General features: G+C 45.9%; 2 protein-coding genes across 2 annotated transcripts in view; one reads left to right on the top strand and one right to left on the bottom strand.

Moving 5' to 3' along the window:
- Positions 1 to 17961, bottom strand: part of LOC121269237 (zona pellucida-binding protein 2-like) — a 49511-nt gene extending 31550 nt beyond the window's left edge. The window contains exons 1-3 of the mRNA XM_041173784.1: positions 17889 to 17961; positions 2210 to 2299; positions 865 to 990 (exon numbers count right to left, since the gene is read on the bottom strand). Of these exons, the coding sequence (XP_041029718.1) occupies positions 865 to 990; positions 2210 to 2299; positions 17889 to 17961 (289 nt within the window). The remainder of the gene's footprint in view (positions 1 to 864; positions 991 to 2209; positions 2300 to 17888) is intronic.
- Positions 17962 to 18500: 539 nt separating this feature from the next.
- LOC121269137 (zinc finger protein Aiolos-like) overlaps positions 18501 to 25791 on the top strand; it is a 161405-nt gene continuing 154114 nt past the window's right edge. The window contains exon 1 of the mRNA XM_041173623.1: positions 18501 to 18576. The gene's annotated coding sequence lies outside the window, so the exon portion shown is untranslated. The remainder of the gene's footprint in view (positions 18577 to 25791) is intronic.

Genomic DNA, 25791 nt, shown 5'->3' on the forward strand with positions numbered 1-25791 from the left:
AGGGCTGTGAGGTATGGATTTTAAAGAACAGCAGTGGAAACAAATTTAAAGCTCTACATACTCAAAACACAAATTTATTTGTCAAGGTTATGGTTAATGATCAAGTTTGTGAAAATATGGGATGTTATAAAAGGGGAGAAGAGGCGGTGGGAGTTCCATCCTACAAGTCACAGCCATAGCTGTCATAGTGAGCAGCCCATGGGCTTGTTTTTTATCAAAATAGGCTCATGAAGCTCAAACTGTTTTCGTTGTAAAGATAGACATGACTCAAGTGTTTAAAGTCATAACTTGGTTTCTGATCTTTAAAATGTATCTCCAGTTTTGTGATGAGTATGTCTCCTGAACACCCATTCAAGACTAACTCTTGCCATAAGGACATAAGAAATAGGGGTGGGAGTAGGCTATACAGCCCCTTGAGCCTGCTCCACATTTGATAAGATCATGGCTAATCCTCAATCTCATCTCCAATTTCCTGCCCAATCCCTATATTCCTTAAATCCTTACAGTTCTTTACTGTTGCAGATTCTTAGCCTTTAATGTTAAAAATTCCAAAGAGAGTGAAATCATAAATATTTTTATGCAGGTCATCAAAATATTGATTCTGAAATTGACTGTGGTGCCCCACATTCTCCACCACTTCCTAGGCAAAGCAGCAGCATCAACAAAGTACTTATGTGTCCATGGCACTGTAGCTATACCCTTCAGCTATCAGCTGCAAATAATCTCTGCCAATTGATGATGGTTTTTCTTGTAACCCCATAGAATGGTAATCTTGCTTAATGCCAGGATAGCACTATCTGTCAGACCAATTGACTTCTTGTGCCCAGTTTGTTCTGACCCTGGAGAAAAAGTAATGCATCTCACCTTTTATGTTTCTTCCTGACGGGCCTACCCATATGAAATATGGATCCACTAATTCTTTTTCTGAAAGCTCCTGAGTTGTACAGAGAAGAGCTGGACTGTCATGGTACATCTTCACATAAACTTTTACTACAAAAGAGTTAATGAAGTTATCAACAATGGTATAGTAGGATTGCATGTATAATGTATACGATTCACCTGAAGTTGGAAAATATCATAATCTACATCTCTTTATAAAAATTCTCCCTGTCCCTTTTCTCCTCTTGTCTAGTGAAGATAGTAATTCACAACTGAGTGCAGGTCTGAAACCTTCCAGGCTATTTTTCTTGTCTGAGCCTAAACAGTGACATTAGCAGGCTAACTTATCACAGAACTATTTCAGCTTTTTATTCTCACAATCTCTGAACATACACATTTTGCAGCAGAGAATACTGGACAGCAATTCAGAACACTTACCCAGCGACACTGAGGCCATGCATGTAAATGTTCCAGCTGAGACCTGTTAACATGGCACACACTGGAAATTGAACATGGATTTTATTGTCTGCATGGCTTATTATTTACACCTCTGAAAAACATTCTCAGGCAAATCTCTACCCAGGATATAAAGACTTTCAGTTGTTTGACTGGCAAATGCAACAGTTCCAAATAATTTGTATGTGAACTGAAGGATACAGCACTACAAGGAGTGAGACAGACACAAATACACTGGCACAGTCACTGAGGCATGAGCATAAATATTGGAACAGAATGGCAAAGGCTGATACAACAGAACAAACATTGAGGAAGGTGCTGAGACAGATCCAGACACTGAAACACCACCCCTGCCCTGCCGCCCTCCCCACCAATATAGATATGAAGCACTGAGGCAGCTGTGGATTTAGTGCAATCAGTTCAATTTTGTTTTGTTGCTTTGTTGCCAGTGGTAGTAGTTATGGCAGACACTCAAACCAACTGATGTGAAAGTTCACTAAAGGATTAATAATTGAGATTTATCGTTAAAACTTATCATGAGAATGTACAGGGTTGAATCACAACTATTATTATCAGACACAATAATAACATTTTTACAAGCCGTATCCAATAACATTCTTTCCTGAGACGTGGAAGATTTGGGTATTGTTTTGCCTCAAATAAATTTAAACTGGTCTTATTACCTCCTCTTTACCCCAAAAATCATTAAACCTTTTTTCAAGAAACTTTATAAGCTGCCTCTATAGCATTTGATTTGTTTTTTGTTAAGTTATTAAGTTCCCTCAATTTTTAGGTCTTGCATCATGTACCATCCTCATCAAGATAACTTGTGCCAGTCATTAATCCTGCTTTCCCCACTCTTGTTTTAAGTTACCTGGTCTGTTGCTGTTGCCATAAATTTCTCTAATTTGTTCAGGGTATTCTTGGTGAATATGTGCGATGTCAATGTACTCAATGGCTCTGCCTGTGTTTAAAAAAAAACAGCAAAAGTTGTAATGTCATTGCCTACAGGTTAATTTTTAAAAAGTAGTTCACAAACTATTTGTCCATTGTGTCTTTAAGAGTGAAGTGGGTACACATCCGTGAGGGGAGGCGATGGCGTAGTGGTATTGTCGCTGGACTAGTAATCCAGTGACCCAGGATAATGCTCTAGGGAAATGGGTTTGAATCCCACCATGGCAGATGGTGGAATTTGAATTCAATAAAAATCTGGAATTAAATATGTAACAATGACCATGAACTGATTGTTGTAAAAACCCATCTGGTTCACTAATGCTCTTTAGGGAAGGAAATCCTACAGGTGACTCCAGACCCACAGCAATGTGGTTGACTTAAGTGCCCTCTGAAATGCAAGTCACTTAGTTGTATCAAAGTCACAAAAAAGGAATAAAACTGGACTGATCAACCTAGGCACCAGAAGCGACAAAGGCAATTGCAGACCTGTCGATCTTGCAAAGACCTTTTTACTAACATCTGGGGGAGGGGGGGCGTTAGTGCCAAAATTGGGAGATCTGTCTCACAGACTAGTCAAGCAACAGCCTGGCATAGTCATCCTCACAGAATCATACCTTACAGATAATGTCCCAGAAACCACCACCAGCATCTCTGAGTATACGGGAGGGAGTTGCCCTGAGAGTCCTCAACATCGACTCTGGACCCCATGAAAACATGGGCAAGGAAACCTCCAGCTGGTTACCATGTACTGCCCTTCCTCAGCTGATGAATCAGTGCTCCTCCATGTTGAACATCACTTGGAGGAAGCACTGAGGGTGGCAAGGATGCAGAATGTACTCTGGGTGGGGACTTCAATGTCCATCACCAAGAGTGGCTCAGTAGCACCATTACTGACTAAGCTGACCAAGTCCTAAATGACATAGTTGCTAGACTGGGTCTGTGGCAGGTGGTGAGGGAAAAACATACTAGACCTCATTCTCACCAACCTGCCTGCCGCAGATGCATCTGTCCATGACGGTATTGGTAGGAGTGACCACCGCAGTCATTGTGGAGATGAATTCCTGCCTTCACATTGAGAATACCCTCCATTGTGTTGTGTGGCACTACTGCCGTGCTAAATGGGCTAGATTTCAAACAGATCTAGCAACTCAAGACTGGACATCCATGAGGCACTGTGGGTCATCAGCAGCACTGATTGTACTGAAACGCAATCTGTAACTCCATGGCCCGGCATATCCCCTACTCCATCATTATCATCAAGCCAGAGGATTAACCCTGGCTCAATGAGGAGTGCAGAGTGCAGGAGGGCATACCAGGAGCAGCATCAGGCATACCTAAAAATGAGGTGTCAACATGGTGAAGCTATAACGCAGGACTACTTGCAGGCCAAACAGCATAAGCAGCAAGTGATAGACAGGGATAAGCGGTCCCAAAACCAACGGATCATATCTAAGCTCTGCAGTCCTGCCACATCCAGTCGTGAATGGTGGTGGACAATTAAACAACTCACTGGAGGAGAAGGATCAATAAATATCCCCATACTCAATGATGGAGGAGCCCAGCACAGCAGAGCAAATGATATGGCTGAAGCTTTCGCAACAATCTTCAGCCAGAAGTGCCGAGTGGATGATCCATCTCAGCCTCCTTGTGAGTCCCCAGCATCACAGATGCCAGTCTTCAGCCAATTAGATTCATTCCACGTGATATCAGGAAGTGGCTGAAGGCACTGGATACTGCAAAGGCTATGGGCCCTGTACTCCCGAGGTGAGGTGAGACTGATTACCCTTGACATCGAGCCAGCATTTGACCAACTGTGGCATCAAGGAGCCCTAGCAAAGCTGGAGTCAATGGGAATCGGGGGAAAACTCTCTGCTGCTTGGAGTCATACCTATATTCCAGCAATAGTACTAAAGATTTGTGCTACAGAACCTGCCACACCCCTAGCCAAGCTGTTCCATACAGCTACAACACTGGCATCTACCTGGCTTTGTGGAAAATTGCCCAGGTGTTTTCTGTGCAAAAGAGCAGGACAAATCCAACCCGGCCAATGATCGCCCCATCAGTATGCTCTCCATCATCAGTAAAGTAATGGAAGGGGTCATCAACAGTGCTATCAAGCAGTACTTGCTTAGCAATAACCTGTTCACTAATACCCAGTTTGGGTTCCGCCAGGGCCACTCAGCTCCTGACCTCATTACAGCCTTGGTTCAAACATGGACAAAAGGTTTGAACTCTCGAGGTGAGGTGAGACTGACTACCCTTGACATCAAGGAGCCCTAGCAAAACTGGAGTCAATGGGAATCGGGGGAAAACTCTCCGCTGGTTGGAGTCATACCTATCACAAAGGAAGATGGTTGTGGTCGTTGGAGGTCAGTAATCTTAGGTCCAGGACATCACTGCAGGAGTTCCTCAGGGTAGTGTCCTAGGCCCAACCACCTTCAGTTGTTTTATCAATTACCTTCTTTCCATCATAAGGTCAGAAGTGGGGATGTTCGCTGATGATTGCACAGTGTTCAGCACCATTCGCGGCTCCTCAGATACTGAAGCAGTCCATGCCCAAATGACAGCAAGACCTGGACAATATCCAGGCTTGGGCTGACAAGTGGCAAGTACCATTCGCATTACACAAGTGTCAGGCAATGACCATCACCAACAAAAGAGAATCCAACCATCGCCCCTTGACGTTCAATGGCATTACCTTCACTGAATTCCCCACTATCAACATCCTGGGGGTCACCATTGACCAGAAACTGAACTGGACTAGCCATATAAATCCTGTGGCTACAAGAGCAGGTTCTGAGGCTAGGAATCATGCAAAAAGTAACTCACCTCCTGACTCCCCAAAGCCTGTCCGCCTTCTACAAGGCACAAGTCAGGAGCATGATGGAATACTCCCCTCTTGCCTGGATGAGTGCAGCTTCAACAACACTCAAGAAGCTGGACACCGTCCAGGTCAAAGCAGTCCGCTTGATTGGCACCACATCCACAAACAGTCACTTCCTCCACCACTGATGCACAGTAGCAGCAGTGTGTACCATCTACAAGATACACTGAAGGAATTCATCAAGACTCCTTAGAAAGCACTTCCCAAACCAACAACCACTACCATCTAGAAGGACAAGGGCAGCAGATAGATGCGAACACCACCACCTGGAAGTTCCCCTCCAAGTCACTCACCTCCCTGGCTTGGAAATAAATCACCGTTCCTTCACTGTCGCAGGGTCAAAATCCTGGAACTCTCTCCCTAACAGCACTGTGGGTGTATCTACACTACTTGGACTGAAGCAGTTCAAGAAGGTAGCTCATCACCACCTTCTCAAGGGCAACTTGGGATGGGCAATAAATGCTAGCCCAGCCTGCGAAGCGCACATCTCATGAATGAATTAAAAAATCTATACACATACATAGAATAGCAAGATGGATTTAGAAATTAAAACCGAGTTACTTTGCCAAGCCCACCTAATTCAATTTTCAAATTCAATTCACTCTCTCTACACTTCCATCCTCCACTAAGACAGTCTCAGAGCTTTCCGCTTCTTCCTAGGATGGAGGCCCAACCAGTCCCCTTTCATGATCACCTTCTTCCTTCGTCTGGCTGAGCTTGTTCTCAATTTTGTTCTCAACTTCTCCTTCAATTCCACTCATTTCCTCCAAATAAAAGGTGTTGCTATGGGTATATGCAATGGTCGCAGTTATGCCTGCCTTTTTGAGGGATATGTGAAACATTTATTATTCGAGTCCTACTCAGGCCCTCTCCCCCATCTACTTTTCCAGTACATTGTTGACTGTATCGGTGCCACCTCCTGCTCTCACCACAAACTTCAACATTTCATTGAACTTGTTTCTAATTTCCACCCTTCCCTCACCTTCACCTGGTCCATCTCTGACTCTTCCCTTCCCTTTCTCAGCTTCTGTGTTTCCATTTCTGGAGATAGGCTATCTACCAACGTTCATTACAAACTCACAGACTCCTATAGCTATCTTGACTACGCTTCCTCGCACTCTGTTTCCTACAAGGACTCCATTCCATCTTCTCAGTTTTTCCGTCGCATCTGTTCTGATGATGCATCCTTCTCAACCAGAGCATCCAACATTCCTTAATTGAGGATACCCACCCAGCATGGTTGACAGGGCTCTCCAGTGTCCGATCAATTTCATACATCTCTGCCCTCACCCCTTCCCCTCCCTTCCAGAACCATGATAGGATTTGCCTCGCCCTCACCTTCCACTCCACCAGCCTCTGTATTCAATGGATCATACAGCGCTACTTGCGCCAACTCCAGCATGATGCAATCACCAAACATATTGTCCTCTGCCTCCGTGACACCTTAGTCCATTCTTCAGTAATCCCTACCAGCCCCTCCATTCCCTACTGCATCTTTCCATGCAAGCATAGGAGATGCAACATCTGCCCTTTCACCTCCTCCCTTCTCACTGTGCAAGTCCCCAAAACACTTCAAGTGAATCTGCAATTTTCTTGTACTTTTTAGTATACTGTATTCGCTGCTCATGATTTAGTCTCCTCTACACTGGGGACACCAAATGCAGATTTGTGGGACATCTCCGTTCAGTCCACAAGTATGCTTGTCATTTTAATTCTCTGCCTTGCTCCCATGCTAACGTTTCTGTCCATGGCCTGTACAGTGTTCCAGTGAAGCACATCGCAAGCTCGGGGAATGCAAACTTATCTTTTGACTCGGCAATCTAGAGGCTTCTGGATTCAACAACTTTAGATTAGGTCCTCTGTCTCCATCTTGTTCCATGTGTTTTTTTTCTGTTTCTTGTTTTGCTTTTTTAAAATTCATTCATGAGATGTAGGCATCTTTGGCTAGGCCAGAATTTATTACCTATTCCTAACTGCCCTTGAGAAGGTGGTAGTGAGCTGCCTTCTTTAACTGCTGCAGTCCCTGTGGTGCAGGTACACCCACAGTGCTGCTAGCAAGGGAGTTCCAGGATTTTGATCCAGCGACAGTGAAAGAAAGGCGATATATTTCCAAGTCAGGATGGTGAGTGGTTTGGAGGTGCTGGTGTTCCCAAGCATCAGCTGCCCTTGTCCCTCTAGATGGTAGTTGTCATGGAATTCAAAGGTGCTCTCTAAGGAGCCTTTGAGTTCCTGCAATATAGCTTGTAGATGGTACACATTGCTGCCACTGTGGGTCAATGGTGGAGGGAGTGAATGTTTGTAGATGCGGTGCCAATCAAGTGGAGGGTATTCCATTGCACTCCTGACTTTTAGATGCTGGACAGGCTTTGGGAATCAGGCGGATTCCTAGCCGCTGACCTGCTCTTGTAGCCACAGTATTTATGTGGCTAGTCCAGTTCAGTTTCTGGTCAATGGTAACCCTCGGGTTGTTCAAAGTGGGGGATTCAGCGATGGTAATGCCAAGGGGAAATGGTTAGGCTCTCTCTTGTTGGAGATGGTCATTTCCTGGCAGTTGTGTTGCGTGAATGTTACTTGCCACTTTTCAGCCCAATCTTGCTGCTTTTGGACATGGACTGCTTCAGTATCTGAGGAGTCGAGAATGGTACTGAACATTGTGCAATCATCAGTGAATGTCCTCATTTCTGGCCTTATGATGGAAGGTCATTGATGAATCAGCTGAAAATGGTTGGATCTAGGATGCTACCCTGAGGAACACCTGCAGTGATGTCCTGAAACTGAGATAATTGACTTCCAACTATCGCAACCATCTTCCATTGTGCTAGGTGTGACTACAACCAGCAGGGAATTTTCCCAAACAAAAACAGAATTACCTGGAAAAACTCAGCATCGGCGGAGAAGAAAACAGTTGACGTTTCAAGTCCTTATGACCCTTCAACAGAACTGAGTGAATATTAGGAGAGGGGTGAAATATAAGCTGGTTTAAATTGGGGGGGAGGGTTGGGGGAGAGAAGTGGGGGGGTGGTGGTGTGGTTGTAGGGATAAGCAAGCAGTGATAGGAGAGATAATCAAAAGATGTCACAGACAAAAGAACAAAGAGGTGTTGAAGGTGGTGATATTATCTAAACTAATGTGCTAATTAAGAATGGATGGCAGCACACTCAAAGTACAGCTCTAGTGGGGGTGGGGTGGAAAGACTAGCAGGGCATACAAGATTTAAAAATAATGGAAATAGGTGGGAAAAGAAAAATCTATATAAATTATTGGAAAAAACAAAAGGAAGGGGGGAGAAACGGAAAGGGGGGTGGGGATGGAGGAGGGAGTTCAAGAGCTAAAGTAGTTGAATTCAATATTCAGTCCGGAAGGCTGTAAAGTGCCTAGTCGGAAGATGAGATGCTGTTCCTCCAGTTTGCGTTGGGCTTCACTGGAACAATGCAGCAAGCCAAGGACAGACATGTGGACAAGAGAGCAGGGTGGAGTATTAAAATGGCAAGCAACACAGAGGTTTGGGTCTTTCTTGCGGACAGACCACAGATGTTCTGCAAAGCGGTCGCCCAGTTTACGTTTAGTCTCTCCAATGTAGAGGAGAGCGCATTGGGAGCAACGAATGCAGTAGACTAAGTTGGGGGAAATGCAAGTGAAATGCTGCTTCACTTGAAAGGAGTGTTTGGGCCCTTGGACGGTGAGGAGAGAGGAAGTGAAGGGGCAGGCGTTGCATCTTTTGCATGAGCATGGGGAGGTGCCATAGGTAGGGGTTGAGGAGTAGGGGGTGATGGAGAAGTGGACCAGGGTGTCACGGAGGGAACGATCCCTGCGGAATGCCGCCGGGGAGGGGGAGGGGGGGGGAAGGGAAGATGTGTTTGGTGGTGGCATCATGCTGGAGTTGGCGAAATGGTGGAGGATGATCCTTTGAATGTGGAGGCTGGTGGGGTGATAAGTGAGGACAAGGGGGATTCTATCATGTTTCTGGGAGGGAGGAGAAGGCGTGAGGGCATTGCGCGGGAGATGGGCCAGACACGGTTGAGGTCAACGACCGTGGGCGGAAAACCTCGGTTAACGAAGAAGGAGGAAATGTCAGAGGGACTGTTTTTGAAAGTAGCATCATCAGAACAGATGTGATGGAGGCGAAGGAACTGAGAGAATGGGATGGAGTCCTTACAGGAAGCGGGGTGTGAGGAGCTGTAGTCGAGGTAGCTGTGGGAGTCGGTAGGCTTGTAATGGATATTGGTGGACAGTCTATCACCAGAAATTGAGACAGAAACGTCAAGGAAGGGAAGGGAAGTGTCAGAGATGGACCATGTGAAAATGATGGAGGGGTGGAGATTGGAAGCAAAATTAATAAATTTTTCCAAGTCCCGACGAAAGCATGAAGCAGCACCGAAGTAATCATCGATGCACCGGAGAAAGAGTTGTGGGAGGGGGCCGGAGTAGGACTGGAACAAGGAATGTTCCACATACCCCATAAAGAGACAGGCATAGCTGGGGCCCTCTGATTTTCCCTCTGATTCTCACTGACTCCAGTTTTGTTAGGGCTCCTTGATGCCACAGTCAGTCAAATGCTGCACTGATATCAAGGGCAGTCACTCTCACCTCACCTCCGGAGTTCAGCTCTTTTGCCCATGTTTGAACCAAGGTTGCAATGAGGGCAGGAGCTGAGTAATTTTGGTGGACCCAAACTGAGCGTCAGTGAGCAAGTTGTTGCTAAGCAAGTGCCGCTTGATAGCACTGTTGATGACCCCTTTTATTACTTGATGATTGAGAGTAAACTGATGGGGAAGTAATTGGTCCAGTTGGATTTGTCCTGCTTTTTATGTACAGCACGTACCTGGACAATTTTCCACATAGCCAGGTAGATGCCAGTGTTGTAGCTGTACTGGAACAGCTTGGCTAGGGGGCGGTAGGTTCTACAGCACAAGTCTTCAGTACTATTGCCGGAATATTATCAAGACCTGTAGCCTTTGCAGTATCCAGTGCCTTCAGCCATTTCTTGATATCACATGAAGTGGATCGAACTGGCTGAAGACTGGCATCTACGATGCTGGGAACTCACGAGGAGGCCAAGATGGATCATCCACTCGGCACTTGAGTGAAGATTGTTGCAAATGCTTCAGCTTTATCTTTTGCAACGATGTGCTGGGCTTCCCCATCATTTGGGATGGGGTGATATTTGTGGAGCCTCATGCTCCAATGAGTTGTTTAATTGTCTATCATCATTCATGATTGGATGTGGCAGGATAGTAGAGCTTAGAGATGTTCCGTTGGTTGTGGGATCATTGAGCTGTGTCTATCTGCTAACGCTGTTTCACATGCAAGTGGTCCTGAGTTGTAGCTTCACCAGGTTGACACCTCATTTTTTGGTATGCCTGGTGCTACTCCTGTCACGCCCTCCTGCACTCTTCATTGAACCAGGGTTGATCCCCTGGCTTGGTGGTAATAGTAGAATGGGGTATATGCCAGACCATGAGGTTACAGATTGTGGTTAATTTTGTTGCTGTTGATGGCCCATAGCATCTCCTGGATGCCCAGTTTTGAGTTGCTAGAACTGTTTGAAATTTATTGCATTTAGCACGGTGGTAGTGGCACACAACACAATGGAGGGTATCCTCAATGTGAAAACAGGACTTTGTCTCCACAAGGACTGTGCGGTGGTCACTCCCACCAACACTGTCATGGACAGATTGGAGAGGATGTTTTCCCCTCTTGTCGGTTCCCTCACCATCTGCCACAGACCGAGTCTAACAACTGTGTCTTTTAGGACTTGGACAGCTCGGTCAGTTGTACTGGATGCCCAGAATACATCGTGCACCCTTGGTACTCTCAGTGCTTCCTTCAAGTGGTGTTCAAAGTGGAGGATTACTGATTCATCAGATTTGGGGTGGGAAGCAGTATGTAATCAGCAGGCAGTTCCTTTGCCCATGTTTGACCTTCATGGAGTCCAGAGTCAATGCAGAGCACTCCACGGAGCAACTCCCTCCCAACTGTGCTGCCACCTCTGTCGGGTCTGCCCTGCCTGTGGGACAGGCCATACCAGGCTGGTGTCTGGGGCATTATCTGTAAGCTATGATTCTATTTGCTCGACTAGTCTGTGAGACAGCTCTCCTAACTTTGGCACAAACCCCCCCAGATGTTAGTAAGGAGGACTTTGCAGGGTTGATAGGGCTGAATTTGCCGTTGTCATTTCCAGTGCTAAGTTGATGCCAGATGATCTGTCTGGTTTCATGCCTTATAGACTTTACAGTGGTTTGATACAACTGAGTGACTTGCTAGGACATTTAAGAGTCAACCAAATTGCTGTGGGCCTGGAGTCACATGAAGGCCAGAGCAGGTATGCGCATTTTATAACAATTGACAATGGTTTCATGTTCATCATTAAGACTTACAATTCCAGGTTTTTATTGATTAAATTCAAACTCCACCCTGGATTTTTTTTATTCATTCTTGGGATGTGGGAGTCACTGGCTAAGCCAGCTTTTATTGCTCATCCCTAATTGCCCTTGAGAAGATGGTGGTGAGCTGCCTTCTTGAACCGCTGCAGTCCATGCAGTGGAGGTACACACAAAGTGTTGTTAGGGAGCGAGTTCCAGGATTTTGACCCAGCGACAGTGAAAGAACGGCAATATATTTCCAAGTCAGGATGGTGAGTGACTTGGAGGGGAACATCCAGGTAGTGGTGTTCCCATGTGCTGCCTGGTCCTTCTAGGTGGTAATGGTTGTAGGTTTGGAAGGTGTTGGTTTAGTTTCTGCAGTGCATCTTGTAGATGATACACACCGCTGCCACTGTGAGTTGATGGTGGAATGGTGGAGAGAGTGAATGTTTGTGGAAGGGGTGCCAAACAATTGGGCTACTTTGTCCTGAATTGCATCAAGCTTCTTGAGTGTTGTAGGAGCTGCAGTCATCCAGGCAATGGAGAGTATTCCATCACACTCCTGACTTGTGTCTTATAGATGGTGACAGGCTTTGGCGAGTCAGGAGGTGAGTTACTCAACACAGGATTCCTAGCCTCTGGCCTGCTCTTCTAGCCACAGTATTTATATGGCTTGTCCAGTTCATATCTTTTTACTTGTTCATGGGATGTGGGTGTCGCTAGCTAGCCCAGAATATATTGTTCAGAGGGCATTTGGGATGGGCAAAGGCAATTAAAGAGTCAACCACATTGCTGTGGGTCTGGAGTCACACATAGGCCAGACCAGGTAAGGACACAGATTTCCTTCCTTAAAGGACATGAGTGAACCTGATGGGTTTTTACAACAATCGGCAATTGTTTCATTTTTAGTTCCAGATTTTTATTGAATTCAAATTTCACCATCTGCCGTAGTGGGGCTCAAACCTGGATCCCCAGAGCATTATCCTGGGTCTCTGGAACACTAATCCAGTGACAATACCGCTATAGCACCTGGGTCGATCTTTGTCTTGTTTCTTTATCTCTTCATATTGCATTCAGGTGGTTTTTATATAGCGATTCATGCCTATTTACACACAACTTTTGTTTCCTTACGATATCCATCACTACTGGCTTTGGCTGTTGCATCATGAAATCTCCTCTGCCCTCCACTCCATCGCAAACCTTATCCTTTGTTCTTCTTGCCCTCCTCCCTTCCACTGGCTTAAAAACTCTTACATTTCTATCTTTCTTCAGCTGATGCAAGGTCATTGACCTGGAACATTAATTCTGTTTCTCTCCACAGATGCTGCCCGACCTGCTGAATTTTTCCAGCTTATTTTGTTCTCATTTTAGGTTTCCAACATCTGCAGTATTTTGCTTTTGTAATTCAGTTTAAGATGGGCCTGTAATTGGGTGAGCAGCATGCTCAACTGGAAGCGTAGGAGGCTGCTTAAATATGAAAATAGAGATCCTATGCCAATTATATAAATGGTACTGTGCACATTCCGCCCATTTGTACCAGGTATTGAGACATTTAATGGTGATCTTTAAAGGGACCATTGGCAGTCCTTCAGGAAATGACTATGGAACTCTGTTTTTTGAATGGAAACTATATTTCAATTTTTCCAATATTACACAAAGATAAAAGGAACATATCTAGCTGTGCCCAGTCAGCAGAAACCAGGCAGGAAGAGTTACATTTAGCAGTGGGTCTTAACTGCAGACATCCTGCTTTCTTCCCACAGGCTCTGATTTTAATCTGCTCTTCTGAGTAGATGGGGAGGACACCCACAGGAAACCAGTGGGGTCCTCCTTTAAGTATGAAAATTGGGTTCTTATAATGTCACTATTTTCATGACAGACCTATGCCGGGAAACCGTTGTGGATGATTTCCCAACAAGCCAACCAAGCAGAAAGAGACATGGAGGGCAGAAGACCAAAAGGATAGTGGAGGACAGCGAGGAGAACATGCAAACATATGAAATAGGAGTAGTACGCCATTTGGCCCCTCAAGCTGCTCCATTATTCAATAAGACCATTGCTGACCTGTTTCAGTTTTGAATTCCACATTCCTACTTACACCTGATAACCTTTGATTTCTTTCCCAACAAGAACCTCTATCTACCCCTGCCTTAAAAATATTCAGTGACCCCGACTCCACTACCTGCTCAGGCAGAAAGTTCCAAAGTCGCACAACCCCCCAGAGAAACAAATTCTCCTCATCTGTCCAAAAAGGGCAACCCCTAATTTTAAAACAGTGCCCCCTAGTTCTGGACTCAGCAATAAGGGGAAACATCCTTTTCATGTCCACCTTGTTAAGACCACTCAAGATCTCATAACCTTCAATCAAGTCACCCCTTATTCTTCTAAAGTCCAATGGAAACAAACTCAGTCTGTCTAACCTTTCCTCATAAGACAACCCGCTCATTCCACGTATCAATCTCGTAAACCTCCTCTGAACCGTCTCTAACGCATTTACAATTGCTCCTTATGGAGACCAAAATAGAACACAATATTGGAGATGTGGTCTCATCAATGCTCTGTATAACTGAAGCATAACATCTTTACTTATATGTTCAATTCCTCTTGTAATAAAGGTTAGTAATCCATTAACCTTAATTATTTGCTGTACCTGCATACAAACTTGTTGTGACTTATGCACAAGAACAACTACATCCCTCTGCACCTTGGAATTCTGCAGTCATTCTCTGTTTAAGTAATACTCTGTGTTTTCATTCTTCCTACCAAAGAAGACAACCTGACATTTTCCCACATTATACTCCACCTACCAGATTTTTGCCCACTCACTCAACTTATCTATATCTGTCTGCAACTTATGTCTTCTTCACAACACTTTCCTACCTTTCTTTGTATCATTTGCAAATTTAACTACCATGCTGCCTTCACTCCCCTCATCTAAGTCATTGATATAAATTGTAAAAAAGTTGAGACTCCAGCACAGACCCCAGTGGGGCTCCACTTGTTACATCCTGCCAATCAGAAAAAGACCCATTTATGCATACCCACTGTTTTCAGCCAGCCAGACAATTTTCTCTCATTCACTCACTTTTCCAGAACTGTTTAATCAAATTCAGGGTTACAGGGAGTCAGAGCCTATCCTGACAGGCAATGGGCACTAGGCAGGGTACACCCAGAACACATCTATCACAGGGCACATACTCACTGGGGGACAATTTAACCATAGCCAATCCACCTAACCAGCACGTCTTTGGACAGTGGGAGGAAACCGGAGCACCCTGCAGAAACCGGCACAGACACGGGGAGAACGTGCAAGCTCCCTCAGCCAGCCAATCTTCTAAGCGTGCTAACATGTTACCCCCTACACCATGAACTTTTATTTTCCACAATATCCTTATCAAATGCCTTTGGGAAATCCAAGTATAGCACGTCTACAGGCTCCCCTTTATCCACAGCGTATGTTGCTCCTTCAAAGAACTCTAATAAACTGGTTACACATGATTTCTCTTTCACAAAACCATACTGACTCTTCCCGATTGCCTTGAGTTTCTCTAAGTGCCCAGCTATAACCTGATAAAAGACCAATTCTAACACCTTCTCCACAATAGACGTCAAGCCTTACTGACCTAGTTTCCTTTTTTCTGCCTCCCTCCCTTCTTGAACATGAAGGTTATATTTGCTACTTTCCAGTCTGATGGAATTTTTCCAGAATCTACTGAATTTTGGAAAATGGACACCAACACATCTACTACATCATTAGCCACCTTTTTAAGACCCTAGGATGAGGGGTTGGGGGAAATCAGCAATGGGGGTTGTGGAAAGAGCAAGAATGGACAATGGGGGGATGGGGTCATGCGGAGTATTGGGTCATGCAGGGATTACGTAATGGGGCATTGGGGGCTTATGGGGGATTGGGGGGTTATGGGGTAAAGGGGGGATGGGGGGTAAAGTGGGAGTAGGGGGTAAAGGGGGAATGGGGGGGTCAAAGAGGAATTGGGGTAACGGGGGATTGGGTAATGTGGGGATTGGGTAATGCGTTAAAGGCGATTGGCGATTAAAGGACAATTGACTAAAGCGCGATTGCGTAATAGGCAGTAAAGGCGATTAGGTAAAGCGTGATTTCGGGGCTAAAGAGGGATGGGGTAAAGGGGGATTGGGGGTAAAGGGGGATGGGGTAAAGGGGGATGGGGGTAATGGGGATTGGGGTAAAGGGGGATTGGGGTAAAGAGGGATGGGGTAAAGGGGGATTCTGGTAAAGGGGGATTGGGGTAAAGAGGGATTGGGGTAAAGGGGGGATGGGGTAAAGGGGATGGGGTAAAGGGGGGATGGGGGTAAAGAGGGATTGGGGTAAAGGGGGATGGGGTAAAGGGGGGATGGGGGTAAAGAGGGATTGGGGTAAAGGGGGATGGGGTAAAGGGGGATGGGGGTAATGGGGATGGGGGTAAAGGGGGATTGGGGTAAAGGGGGATTGGGGTAAAGGGGGTTGGGGTAAAGGGGGATTGGGGTAAAGGGGGATGGGGTAAAGGGGGATGGGGTAATGGGGATTGGGGTAAAGGGGGATTGGGGTAAAGGGGGATGGGGTAAAGGGGTGGGGTAAAGGGGGATGGGGTAAAGGGGGGATGGGGTAAAGGGGGATGGGGGTAAAGGGGGATGGGGTAAAGGGGGATGGGGTAAAGGGGGATGGGGGTAATGGGGATTGGGGTAAAGGGGGATTGGGGTAAAGGGGGGATGGGGTAAAGGGGGATGGGGGTAAAGGGGAATGGGGTAAAGGGGGTGGGGTAAAGGGGGATGGGGGTAAAGGGGGGATGGGGGTAAAGGGGGGATGGGGGTAAATGGGATGGGGTAAAGGGGATGGGGTAAAGGGGGATGGGGGTAAAGGGGGGATGGGGGTAAAGGGGGATGGGGGTAAAGGGGGGATGGGGTAAAGGGGATGGGGTAAAGGGGGGATGGGGTAAAGGGGATGGGGTAAAGGGGGATGGGGTAAAGGGGATGGGGTAAAGGGGGGATGGGGGTAAAGGGGGGATGGGGTAAAGGGGATGGGGTAAAGGGGGATGGGGTAAAGGGGATGGGGTAAAGGGGGATGGGGTAAAGGGGATGGGGTAAAGGGGGGATGGGGTAAAGGGGGATGGGGGTAAAGGGGGGATGGGGGTAAAGGGGGATGGGGTAAAGGGGATGGGGTAAAGGGGATGGGGTAAAGGGGATGGGGTAACGGGGGGATGGGGGTAAAGGGGGATGGGGGTAAAGGGGGGATGGGGGTAAAGGGGGATGGGGTAAAGGGGGATGGGGGTAAAGGGGGGATGGGGGTAAAGGGGGATGGGGTAAAGGGGATGGGGGTAAAGGGGGGATGGGGTAAAGGGGATGGGGTAAAGGGGGATGGGGTAAAGGGGATGGGGGTAAAGGGGGGATGGGGTAAAGGGGATGGGGTAAAGGGGATGGGGTAAAGGGGATGGGGGTAAAGGGGGATGGGGGTAAAGGGGGATGGGGTAAAGGGGATGGGGTAAAGGGGGATGGGGTAAAGGGGGGATGGGGTAAAGGGGGGATGGGGGTAAAGGGGGATGGGGTAAAGGGGATGGGGTAAAGGGGGATGGGGTAAAGGGGGGATGGGGGTAAAGGGGGGATGGGGTAAAGGGGATGGGGTAAAGGGGGATGGGGTAAAGGGGGGATGGGGGTAAAGGGGGATGGGGTAAAGGGGGATGGGGTAAAGGGGGGATGGGGGTAAAGGGGGATGGGGTAAAGGGGATGGGGTAAAGGGGATGGGGTAAAGGGGATGGGGTAAAGGGGATGGGGGTAAAGGGGGGATGGGGTAAAGGGGGGATGGGGTAAAGGGGGATGGGGTAAAGGGGGGATGGGGGTAAAGGGGATGGGGTAAAGGGGATGGGGTAAAGGGGATGGGGGTAAAGGGGATGGGGTAAAGGGGATGGGGGTAAAGGGGGATGGGGGTAAAGGGGGATGGGGTAAAGGGGGTATGGGGTAAAGGGGATGGGGTAAAGGGGGTATGGGGTAAAGGGGATGGGGTAAAGGGGGATGGGGTAAAGGGGATGGGTAAAGGGGGGATGGGGTAAAGGGGATGGGGTAAAGGGGGATGGGGTAAAGGGGATGGGGTAAAGGGGATGGGGGTAAAGGGGGATGGGGTAAAGGGGGATGGGGTAAAGGGGGGATGGGGTAAAGGGGATGGGGTAAAGGGGATGGGGGTAAAGGGGGATGGGGTAAAGGGGGGATGGGGTAAAGGGGGAATGGGAGTGAGGAGCACTCAGTCTGAGGCCGATCCGCTCAGTTGTTTATTTATAAGGCTCCTTTCCAGCTGGTGCAGCCATTCCCCCTGTCCCCGGCACCCAGCTCCCGGGGAGAGCTCTCACCTGGCACAGCACACAGCAGGATTGCCAGCGCCGCTACTCGGAGCGGCTGCCAGCCGGCCTGGCTGCTCCTCATGGTCGCTCTGCCCACGAGGCCGCGCACCAACCGACACACACGCGCTGGGCAGAAAGCCGACCGCGCGCCCGCACCCACACCTGCGCCTGCGCAGCGCCACGGGGAGAGAGCGGGAATCCTTGGAGCATGCGCCGCGCTTCCTGACTGCGGCTGCGCGGGAGGTTTCTGCGGCTGCGCCTGAGGCGGAGGTAGTGTGTTTGACGCTTGTTCGCTAATGACTTATTGTATTCGAAACACCTTTGATATATGGATTTGTTGATTTTTTTTGCCACAAACAATCGTGTATATTTTAAAAGTTGGAGCTATGTCTTTTGCCTTGGAATGAACGAGTCCCCGCATCAAGAGCCTGATTGCTATTTCTATTAATAAGCATCTGTGGGTCACGTGGGGTGGCCGTTTTCCCGCCCACTGACGTAATGACGTATGAATCCAGGCGGCTGGCAGCTGCGTGGCTACGCAAAATATCCCAGTTACGTGCTGGCGTCACGGAAGAGCGGAAGCATGCGTGGAGGGATTCTCCCGCCTGCTGCTCGGCGTGAATGTATCCATGTGAAAGAGCAACAGCGGCGCGACACTGCAGACACGTGGAACCGGCAAAACAGCGGCAAAGCACAGGTTAGATAGCAATATAGCGGGATTCCTGACACACACAAGACTGGGATTGGGAATACTTCGGGGCACATCCAGGAATTTTTTTTTTTAGGATTGCATGAGTTTTTTTTGATGCTCAAATGTGAAGTTTACGAATAGGAAAATAGATGGGAAACTTAAACGAAATATTTAAATACAGGTGGGGGGTTTAATTGCCATGCAGATAGCATTTGCTTTGTTTTAATTGCTTCCTTTAGAAGTTCCGTGTACGAATCCTGTGACGAAAACGCGATCTGATGTTGGTAGAGAAGTTAACAGCAGAATGCCAACTGTTGACAGCCCAGAGCGGAGCAAACAATATACTATTGTGTAATAAAGGGGGAGACATTTTAATGATGTAAATTTTATAGTCGGTATTTGCTGAACGGATATCAGATCTAAAATTTCATTTTTAGATTAGCTGATAGGATGAGAATAAAACTTTAAAATGGTGAAGGTCGTTGATGACTGACGTGCAGTATTAATGTTACTTGAATAGGTGTTTATGTATTTGAGGCTGTTGTGAATAACGGTGCTGTGGACGTTGTTCATGGTCTGTCACTCTTGCAATGAAACATGCTGGAGTGCTGGCTTCTTGGAAAGAGTTGCTTAATTTGATAAGTATGCTGACTTTGAGGGCATCGTATGCATGTGAAGCAGGTACCTCGATTTGTTTCAACACTTGTGTTGCGATAAGACATTTCGTTGCACTTTAAGTTACGTAATGAATTTATGCAATCATCTTTTGAAGAATGGTTTTTGTAAGGCTGGTTTCTTCTGGAGGCCTATGTTTCCCCACCAAAAAAAGTAAATACTGGAAATCGGAAACAAAACGAGGAACTGCTGGAATCACTCAGCATGTCGGCCAGCATTTATGGAAAGAGCGGGCTGTGTGTTTCAGGTATAACCCCGATCTCAAATCCATAGGTGCCGATTGCCCTACTGTGTGTTTCCACTATCCACTGTGGGGATCTCATTCTTGTTTGAACCATTGCCTGTCCTTTAAAGTCATTGTCTTTTGTCTTCGCCGTGATAATATAAATGAGTTTTCACCAATTCGAAAGCTGCCTTCATTTAGTTTTAAATACGCATTAAGGGCCTTAAATACATTGAGAAGTTCGTCTGAAGTGCAGAAACCAAAATATACCTTGCGTACGTGGGAAGGTTTCTGGATGTTCCGACCACACGGACTGTGAATTTCCTGCTGAAAGATGTTTCTTTTAGAATGTGATGTTCAATTTTTATGAACTATTTTCCCCTCAAAAAATTAAAGGGTTACTTCATTGGTTCGAACAAATCATCCCTGTTTAGTTATTTAGTGGATTTTCTTTGTAATAAGCCTGAATGCCGAGCCTATAGATCTCCATGCACTTTGCAAGAGGAGCTGAAAGAGCATCTTTACCAAGACAGTCAGTAGATTTAAAACGACACTGTCAAGCAATTTCGGCAGAATTTGGCTTGAAGAAAATAGGACTGGTCAATAACTTCTTTTCCAGCAAGTCACTGTGTAACATGTTAGACTGTTAATCCAAATTGGATTCAAACTGAAGCACTCAGTATGATACATCGATTTCCAAACATGTCCAGTACTTCCCCTGCCCTGTGCTCACTGACACAACCTTAACTGGTTTGCCTACCCACCCACAGTTCTGTGGGGGTGGGCAAAGACAGCCATTTTGAAGGAAGAATTAATTGTGAATGTGACAGATTGGTACCCAATGCTGTGCAGAGGCAGAGAGTGATGAATTAACTTCAGTCATTCCACATGCAAGGACCTCTCAACCAGCAAATATTGGGGATATATATACAGGGTGTGCTTCTACTTGTAGTGATAGATAATAGATTTGTTCAAAAGTGAGACTTGACTATGATAAATTCTGAGGCCAAATGATTTCATGCTCAACTTGAAGAGTAGAAATAATTATCCATCTCCTATTTATCCAATACATTTAGAATGCAGCATTTTTTGAATTACAGTAATGCAATGATCAAAGGATCTTTCCAATGGTGATGTGATTTCATCGGAGCATTGTGTATTACAGACTCATCACAATTCTCTGATCACATTTATGTGGTTATGGAAAAGGTAACACCATAAAGGAGGGAAAATCTGAAGCAAATTAACTCCATGGCAATCTCCAACATTTCTTGGTGACAGCTTGTGGAGTATTGTTAGAAAAGTTCCACTGTTTTGGGTTGGATTTTTCAGCCCAAAATGATCGGTTCTTCTTGTTTCATGAAATCTTCCCTTTAATAGTGGTTCGGTGATATAACATTCTGGAAGTGAATGACAATGATCACTGATTTAGCAGGAATCCTTGATTATCGCTTCAAACCTTAAACTTCCCCTCTGGGCTGAGGAGACGATCATTGGATTTGAGCCACCTCATGCAGTAGTCTCTGAAATTATTTTGGCCATACTCTGCACTCTAACACTGAAATGCTTTGATTTAGGTTTTCCAGTGTCTTAGTGTCTTTTAAATAACCGAAACAACTTGCACAGGTGGAACAGGAAAAAAAGTAGGAAGTGTTAGAAAATATGAACTGTGTCTTCTCCTATTACAGAACAGCAATATCTGATAGGAACAGAAGCCTTGTCACAATGATACTAGCAACTAGAGGTTGTGAATTTAAACCTCATCCCGGCTCGATGTGAAATTGAATACAATAAACCTAGGGTGGTCACAATAAAATAACCATGAGAACTGGCGGTCTATCGTATAATCCCAACTGGTTCACTTCCGGGAGGGTTAACACGTAACTCAGGCCCTCACTGCTCATATCCCAGAAGAATCATAGAATGATACAGTACAGAGGGAGGCTATTTGGCCCAATGTGCCTATGCCAGCTCTTTGAAATAGCTGTTCAATTAGTCATACTCTTTGTCTCTGACCCCACGTCCCTCTAGATTCAAATCCCTTCAAATATTTATCCAATTTCCTTGGCATCCTTTCTAAGGTTTGGTGCCCAAAATTGGAAACAATCCTCCAGCGGAAGCCTAATCAGTGCTTTATAAAAAAAATCAGTAAAACTTGCTTGCTTTTGTGCTCTCTGGCCTGAGGTAGGGTTTCCTGTGGTGTTCCCCGTGGGTCAGTATTAGGACCACTGCTCTTTTTGATTGTATATTAATGACCTGCACCTGAGTGTGCTGGGCATAATTTCAAGTTCAGGTCCCGACCCCCTCATTGCAGCGTGAGGCTACCACCAAAATCTTATGGGAGGCAGGCCAATGAGCAAGCTGCCTGCAGGATCGCTGTGCAATAAGCGATGGTGGGTGGGTTCCGGAGGCGAGGTTTGACATCAAGGACCATCGCATGTGCAGCCAGAGCCTCCACTGTCTCACCATTGAGAATGTTGCTGAGGTCCAAGAAGCAGGAGCTCCACAGGAGGTGCCATCTTCCCCAGGATAGCGCTGCAACTGTATCAGTCCCAGCACTGTTGGAGACATTGTCTCTGGGAGAGCCTGGCCCAATGGCAAGTGTCTGACCTCAGTTGACAGCATCCTTGCCATTTTTTTGCATGTGTCCATTTAAAATCCTTCACGCCGATCGCATCTTCAACCTCCTGTTGTGCAGCTGCCTCCTCCGAGATGCGGAAATGCTGACACAGCGGGTGGCCTGTGTGACGCTCTGAACATTGCATTGCTCTGGGCAGATAGGTGCTAATTGGCCTATTGAATACCTTTATTGGATTCCTGCTGCTGCTGGGTAGATTGTTTCATCACCGTGATCCCAGCCCCTGGAAAAGTGTGAAGAGGCAGGAACGTGTTGGGGAACGTTGGCTGTAATCTTGTGCCCTGGTTGTCGGCGAGCTTGAAGTCGGGAAGGGCACTTAATTAGGCGGGATGGTAGTGTACCAGAATTAAGTCCTGGGCAGGAAGGCCCATGATTGACCTTCCCATCCCACTACCGCTAGTATTAACTTATTGCCATGCAGTATACACAACAGGCAAAACTGAGTGACCAGCTTGTCACCTTGGGGTGGGGGGGAGGGGGCGTGTGGTCAGGGTCCCTCAATCAGGCACTGAGAGCCTTTGATTGAGGGACTGAACATCGGGCAGGGAGGGCCCACTGGGAGCCTCCCCCTGTCCTTGCTGCCAAACCCCCTGCACCTGTCTCTTCGCAACTCCTATCCTGTAAACCACCCAGCCCCCAACATTACTTACCTTTAGCCTGGAACACTCCACAGTCCTGAGACTCCGGTGCCTGTCCTTCTGGCAGCAGCCACGGCCTTCCCAGTGGTGCTGTTGAGCAAAAGAGTTGCTGGCCTTTAATTGGCCAGCAGCTCTCGGTTGGCGAGACTCCCTACTCCAGGGTCTTGATCCCGGGGCAAGGCCTGTTTCGCCTCGCTATTGCCTGATTGGTGTGTGGTTCGGTGGGCATTCACAAAAAGAAGCAGTACAGCCCTTGCCGGCTACCCAGCCAGCAGATGAGACTCCATGTTTTGTGCCATCTGCAACCTTTGAAATTATACCGCGGTTCAGGTCATTTAATATATAATCAAAGAGCTGTGGTCCTAATACTGACCCCTGAGGAACGCTGCTGTAAAACTACCTCCAGTATGAAAAAAATCACATTATTCTATGCTTATTGTCCCTTAGTCAATTTAGAAAATATATACAAATATTTCTTTATTCCTGGGAATTTGAGAAGTTTGAAACATCTTGTGAAATGAGTCACATTAAAGCACGGTTCAAAATAAATGAGCACTTGTCCACTACTGTATATTGTGGAGGTGAGCTGGTGAGTGGAGCAGAGTGTGTGTGTGTTTCACAGACTAACACTGATATTGTGCTTCCAAATACTGGGATCTTTCTGTGCAGTCTTACTTTTAGTTGCTGCTCAATATCTGTTATATGAGCTGTAGTGACCTTACCTATAGGTTGCATCCTGTTAGGAAATAGTTTTTAAATTACACACCACTTTGCACAGCATTGGTATATATTCTGTCTACATTTAATTTACACATATTAATGATGGCAGTCTTGCACACAGCCCTGTAAATGTTGGTTACTTTTTTACATTTAGGAGTCTCCTCTGATCAGCAGATTATGGACCTGTTATCTACTGTTTCTACATGACTTTAACTTGGCAAAAAATAGAGATTGAATCTTAATATGGTCAGTAACTAACTGGAATGGGTAGGTTGAGGTTAGAAATATACTCATTTGTCTTGAAAGATGCTGAGAAATAGAGCACTGCGAGTTGCTATTTTGCTTCTCTCCCTGATCTGGCCACAGGGTAATGTTCTTATCAACTGTCCTGTGGTGACCACACTGCCTGCTGTAGGGTGCGTGATTAAGGAGAGCAGTCAAGAAGAGTCGTGTACTTTGGAGAATGCCGTTCCTGCTTTCTTTGAGAAAAGCATTCTTGCTGAAGGTGACTGTGAAGTAAAAGGAAGAAGAAAGAACTTTTATTTCCACAGCGCTTTTCACTATCTCAATACATCCCAAAGCATTTCACAGACAGTGAGGTACTTTGAAAGTGTCGTCACTGTCGTTATGCAAGTATGACAGCCAATTCACGCAACAAAGCTCTCAAACAGAAATGAAAAAGGCAAGATTTGAAAAAAAGAAACAAAGAAATAAAATGACCATATTAGGGAAATGACTTGTTAATTTGATGCAATCTGAATGGAATCAGGAGAGATCTGGCTGTTATTTGAGAACCAGTTTTGGAATTAGCGAGCCAGGTAAATTAAAAATAAGTAGAGCACAATGGACAGTGAGCAGTTGGCATGAGTAGTGCTGGGGATGAGTTTCCAGATCAGTAGATGTTATCTGAAGTTGTTGACACAGGAACAAGTGGCCAATGGTAGAAAATAGTTACTCAAAAAACCATAAACTTTACATCCGGAATAGAGGTAGTTAACCTGCTCCCTAGTTAAACTGTAGCTAATGGTAGGAGGCTGGGTCAGCCAGCCAGTACTAGTACCTGGTCCATTCAGTTTTCTAAATCTGACAGGACTGTTCCAACCACAGTAAAAAAGCATAGGTGGGAATCATGTCTGTCCAATAATGAAGAGTATGAGAAAGAAGTAGAGAGGAAAATGGAACAGTAAGAGACAACAGAAGGATCAGAAGAGGAGGGAGGAAAAGAGAACAAAATACAAGGGAGGTGGCAGAATAATTCAGATCTAAAGGATCACAAAGTGAAAGAGAAAGACTTGAGGAGACAAGCAGGGAGAGAGACAGTTCAAGCAAGAGACACAAGTTTGTCCCTATGTAACACGACAAAGATGTCAATGAGCATAATACTTAAAAAGCCCTTACTTGAAAGCTGATGCCGTAAGTATGTAAAGTCCACCAACCATTTGTGTAGAAATGATAAATAGAAACTTGATATTCCACACAGAATGTGGAGTTAGAAGATTGTTGTGCTACACAGGAGAAAGTATGAGCATTGTATTAGCCTTGTGCCACATGCAAGCTGAAATTGACCATTCAGCCCCTCCAGCCTGTTCTACCATTCAGTTAGTTCATGGCTGATGTCTAACTTAACTCCATTTATCTGTCTTGGTTTTGTTACCCTTAATACCATTACTGAACAAAAATCTATCAATCTCAGTTTTGACATTTTCAGTTGACCTCTAGCCTTAACTTCTTTTTAGGGGAGACAGAGCTTCTCAATACCCTTGGTGTAAAGAAGTGCTTTCTGACATCACCCTAACAGGCCTAGCTCTAATTTTAAAGTTATTTCCTCTTGTTCTGGACTGCCCCATGTGATGAAATAGTTTCTCTCTATCTTATCAATTCCTTTAATTATCTTAAACACCTAAATTAGATAACCTTTTAATCTTCTATATTCCTAGGGAATATAAGCCTAGTCAGTACAACCCATTCTTATAATTTAACCCTCTTAGCCCTGGCATTATTCTGGTGAACCTGTGTTGCACCCCTTCTGAGACTGATACATCCTTCCTAAGATGTGACACCCCCAAATGAGTGCAACCACCATAACTAGAGCTGTGTATATATATATATAAAATAACTTACGCAACTTTATCTTCCAGCTTTCTTGAGATAAAGAGCAACATCTCATTAGCCTTTTAAATTATATTTTGTACCTGTCCACAAGCTTTTGGTGCTTTCTGTACTGGGACGTCTAAATTTCTCTACTTTTCTACAGTTCCTAACTTCTCCCATGTAAAATGCTCTGACCTATCTTTCTTCGGCCCAGAGTGGATGACCTCACACTCACT

The sequence above is a fragment of the Carcharodon carcharias genome, chromosome 23, assembly GCF_017639515.1.
Source record: "Carcharodon carcharias isolate sCarCar2 chromosome 23, sCarCar2.pri, whole genome shotgun sequence".
NCBI lineage: Eukaryota > Metazoa > Chordata > Chondrichthyes > Lamniformes > Lamnidae > Carcharodon > Carcharodon carcharias.